A 4,789-nucleotide genomic window follows, 5' to 3' on the forward strand; every position below is an offset into this window, starting at 1 on the left:
AAAAAATTTTTGCCTTGTTTTTAGTTTTGAATTTTAAACCCAAAAATTTGAGAGCCAAAAATTGGCTATATATAGTTGATGTTTGTTCAATAATTCAATATTGGAGCAAACAAGAATCATCATCCTCACATCAAATTTTCATTTTCTTTGATGTTAAAATGAGTCGTTATCCTGATATCTTAGGTGAACTTCTCAATATAGATGACGATTCTGATTATGATCTTGATATTATGGTGGCTGCCATGTGGAAGAAGAAGAACAACGCCGGAATGCAGTAATTATGAGCCATCGTGGTTCCGTTCCAAGTCATCGTGTTATCAACCGCAACCGGGAGGAAGGCCATCAAAGACTGTGGCATGAATATTTCATAGAGGTTCCAGTATTTCCTCCTCATCTTTTTCGAAGACATTTTCGAATGAACCGACATCTCTTCTGTAGTATTGTGGATGACGTTGTCGCTCGTAACTATTATTTTCGTCAAAAAAGAGATGCTCTGGGAGTTCTTGGCTTGTCATCACTCCAAAAGGTCACAGCTGCAATCCTCAAGTTGGCATATGGGCAACCCACAGATTCTGTTGACGAATACATTCGGATCGGTGAAAGTACTGTTATCCAGTGTCTTCACCATTTCGTCGCTACTGTTGTTGACGTTTATGGTTATCATTACCTGAGGGCTCCTAATTCCAATGATATTGCTAGATTATTCTCCTTTGGAGAACAAGTAAGATTCCCAGGCATGTTGGGTAGTATTGATTGCATGCACTAAACATGGAAGAACTGCCCCACTGCATGGTAGGGAATGTACACTGGACATGCTCGTGAACCTACAATCATACTGGAAGCGATTGCCTCATCAGATTTACGGATATGACATGCTTTCTTTGGGATGTCGGGTAGCATCAACGACATTAACGTCCTTGATAGATCTCCTGTTTCTGATGCTTTGTCTCAAGGTCGTACCGCTACTGTTAACTATGTAATCAACGGCCATGAGTATACTATGGGATATTACTTAGCTGATGGTATCTATCCAAAATGGGCTACTTTTGTGACGACAATATCGTGCCCACAAAGTCGGAAGAATAAGCACTTCGCCGCTATGCAAGAGTCTCGACGCAAAGACGTCGAGCGTGCCTTCAGCGTGCTCCAGGCACGATGGTCGATTGTTCGTGGACCGACACGTCCCTGGGACGTCAATACTTTGGCTAATATAATGAAAGCATGTATTATCCTTCACAATATGATTATCGAAGATGAGGGTCCTGCTGTTATGGACACCGATTTTGATATTGTTGGAAATAACATTCCAACAACTTTCTCCAGTGGTCAGCACGCTGTAGTTGATGAAATGTTTACGACGTTGGGATGTATTAGGAGTGGAGAAGTGCACAACCAACTATAGCAAGACTTAATTGAGCACTTATGGGAAACACATGGCAATAGTGAGTGATTTGGCCGAGTGTTCTGTTTTAGTTAAATGTACTAATGTCAAGTTCATTATTCTAGTGTTGTTTAGGGGTGTTACGTTGTACTGTCTACTGTATGACTATAAATCATATTCCAACAATTGTACAAAATCAGAGTGAAAGATATTTAAAACACTACAATATTAAAGGATACATTCGGTAACAGAGGGAAAGGGAATAATTAAATGAAAATGGTCAATACATAATTCTCACAAATAAATAACAATGTTCATAAAACAAACTTAATAGCTGGATCCATTGGTTATACCACGCTTCTTCAATATCTCTATCTTCATTTTCTCATAGTATGCTGCCGAGGAGGGCTCCATGGTGGTTGTAACCTTGCTCATGATCTCCATTTTTGCCTTCATTCCCTCGATCTCAAGCTTTTTTCATGCTGCCTGAGGGCCCTCTCTTGGCGTTCAACCTTTCCCTTGTCCATTTCCTCTTTCTTGGCCCAATATTCCTGAGTGAATACAGAGGAATTAACAGAGGAGATTAGTCTACCCTCGGATGCACTTGGGGAGGGGTGACCAACTTCTTCACTAGGTACATCCACATTAACTTCAGGAAGCTGTCTGGCCTTCTTGTTTGGAAGAGATTACTGTCACTTTGGATCATCTCTAAGGATTTCGCAACAATGCTCGTAAGGGAAACATTTACCTTCTTCAAAAGATATAGTTGATGAGCCTCAGTAATCTACCAATAATATTTTGGATAAAGTTATTATCAATCTGGAAGTTTATATTAGCAAGGTAAAAACATTTAGCTATGAAGCAAAGATTCGTAGACTTACCCTTCCCTGCTCCGTTTGTCCGCTTTGATTTAACCTTTCTATCTTGCTGAGGCACCCAACAAACTTGGCACACTTTTTGTAAATGTCACTCCACCGGGCTTTGATTTAACCTTCCACTGTTATCTTCGATGTTTTTGCAAATCCTTTCCCAGAATGTTGTGGACTGTTGGTTGTTCCCGGTGACTGGGTCCTTTGTGATGTTGAGGTATGCAGACACTATCATAAGTTCTTCTTCACGGAGTAAAACTTTTATTCCTTTGGCTTTTTCTTTCTCACGGAGGCATAAGGACAACATCAGGAGCATTGACCTCCTTTGAAAATTGATGTTCACCAGTGAACTCAAAAGGAGGATCATCACTGAGCAGGAGGCTTTGGAAAGATTCATCATACCTAACTGGATCCATCTGCAAGGTATAATCTGGAAATTAAGAACATTTCATGATTGATACATATGTAGATCAATGTAATGGTATTGAAAATACTAGTTAAGCCATTATGGTACTGAATACACCTTGAAACCCTAAACAAGAGACTATGAAAGCAAACAAGAGACTAAGAAAGTGGAAAAGAGACTAACAAAGCCGTGAAGAAGATTATTTTAGAGGCCCAACCTTTAAGTGACATAACTCACAAGTTAACAACCAAACACCAGCCAAGAAGAAATATCAAGGCACCCCATGAAATTGTTAGATATGTAGGTTCTTGGGCAATACACACACGCACTCTTACACACAAAGTAATTGTACGAGATGCACTGGTCATTATCGTCAAAGCCCAAACAGTGTGGTGTGGGTTACACAAATCCATAAGATAAGTTAATTTGAATCCACCATGTAGATTCTCTCGTATGAGATTAGAAAAAGAAAAATCATGAAACCTTAATTTAACTCTTTTGCAAGTCATACCTATAGACGTTTTCCTTCACTTCAATAGCATGTATACTATGCATCCATGGCAATTATGATCAAAATTTTATGGAATAATTTTTCTTGCAGCTTTGTGTTTTTTGATGGAAAGACATTTTCTAAGATAATTAATATCACCTGAAAAGGCTGCAACAAAATGTTTAAAACAACGTTCACATGAAAATTCATAAACAAAAATGGAGGACCTAGAGCTTCCTTGATCTAAGAACAGTTGTTTCTTCATTCAAAACGAAGTGGATTCCTTATGAGATTGTATCTAACAAATAATGCACTTCGATTCATCGTTTTCCAGGAGCAGCTATAAAGGAAACACAATGAATTCCCTCTCTCATCTACTTATTCTTAAACCACCACAAATAACAAGTAATCTAAATTAGAACCAAGATCTCAACAAAGGAAAAAGAGATTAAATGCTTACTCAAACAAGGAAAACAATAACATTCAAACAACACAAAAAGAGGTACATAATTTAGTGAAACCAACTCCAGATTGAAGTTAAACCAATCCAAACAACACAATTAACAACTTAAAATTCCACTCATTCGTCAATCCATCAACAAAACTAGAAACCCATAAACCAAAACTGATCTAATCATGGACATGGAGCAGGTGAAACCCTAATTCCTCAAATATTCATTGAGCCACTTCCAATCCTAGTTCAGCAGAGAAAGATGTAAACAAACGCCTAAAAACTCAGCAGATCCTAGCCCTATTTCGCAAATCAACTTTCAATCAACAAAATCTTGAACGAAACCTGAAAGAACTAGTATACAATGATCGATTCATATTTGATTTGAAGCCTGAGTTCAGTGAAAATTGCAAGCTAAAACCCCAGACGCCCATCGCAGTGTAGTTGAGGATTTTCGGAGAAAAGAAGGTAATAGATCGATTACAATCTCAAATACAAGACGATTAAACATAGAAAACTTGAAATCCATACCGAAATCGACGCAAACCAACCTAGAATGGAAGCTTCAAGACGGTGACGGTAGATATGTGTTCAACGGAGAAGAGACAAAGAACAGTTGAAGACAACCCGCGTATTTTCCATCCCAGGAAAAAGAGGTGGATATTTGGCACTTGAAGCCCATAGGTTGCATAATGCAACCCCATTTGCAACCTGCGTTGGAGCCCTATTTTCTAGGATTGGGTTTGTATAATGGTAGTTGGGCCTTTTACAACCCCATTTGCAACCTGGGTTGGAGATGGTCTAAGTGACCAATTCTCATAAGTTTTTGCTCCTATTGGATGAACCTTCTGTGCAAAAATAGATAGTTGTCCACCTCTCTTTCTTGTTGCATCTTCTTGATCTCCTTCACAATTTCTCTCCCCTCGATTGAATCTCGTCTCAATGTTGTGGAGATACATTGAACAAAAGATGAGGCATTCATTATTGATATAAGCCTCCGCAATAGAACCTTCCCGTCGTGCCTTGTTTCTAACATAGCACTTGAGAGTGCATAAGTATCTGTTTATGATGAACACATACCAAAAGTTACATGAGAAAAACATTCTTATAAGTTTACAATCATAAGGATTAATCAAAGTATATGTATAATTGCATAATTCAATTACATTACGAACCTTTCAACCTGATACAT

General features: G+C 38.5%; 2 protein-coding genes across 2 annotated transcripts; both read left to right on the top strand.

The window, feature by feature from the left end:
- The first annotated feature begins 280 nt into the window (after positions 1 to 280).
- Positions 281 to 871, top strand: LOC119979851. The gene is made up of 2 exons (XM_038822475.1): positions 281 to 721; positions 797 to 871. Exons 1-2 carry the CDS (start codon positions 281 to 283, stop codon positions 869 to 871), a joined length of 516 nt encoding a protein of 171 aa, XP_038678403.1.
- A 15-nt stretch (positions 872 to 886) lies between these two features.
- LOC119979852 lies at positions 887 to 1,402 on the top strand. The gene has a single exon (XM_038822476.1). It carries the CDS (start codon positions 887 to 889, stop codon positions 1,400 to 1,402), a length of 516 nt encoding a protein of 171 aa, XP_038678404.1.
- Positions 1,403 to 4,789: the final 3,387 nt, after the last annotated feature.

The sequence above is a fragment of the Tripterygium wilfordii genome, chromosome 15, assembly GCF_013401445.1.
Source record: "Tripterygium wilfordii isolate XIE 37 chromosome 15, ASM1340144v1, whole genome shotgun sequence".
NCBI lineage: Eukaryota > Viridiplantae > Streptophyta > Magnoliopsida > Celastrales > Celastraceae > Tripterygium > Tripterygium wilfordii.

What these genes read in the sequence shown, in the direction of transcription:
- LOC119979851 (XM_038822475.1), top strand. Translation starts at nt 281, where the DNA reads ATGAGCCATCGTGGTTCCGTTCCAAGTCATCGTGTTATCAACCGCAAC. An exon ending in TATTCTCCTTTGGAGAACAA is followed by an intron (nt 722 to 796) that starts GTAAGATTCCCA and finishes ACTGCATGGTAG; the next exon opens with GGAATGTACACTGGACATGC.
- LOC119979852 (XM_038822476.1), top strand. Translation starts at nt 887, where the DNA reads ATGTCGGGTAGCATCAACGACATTAACGTCCTTGATAGATCTCCTGTT.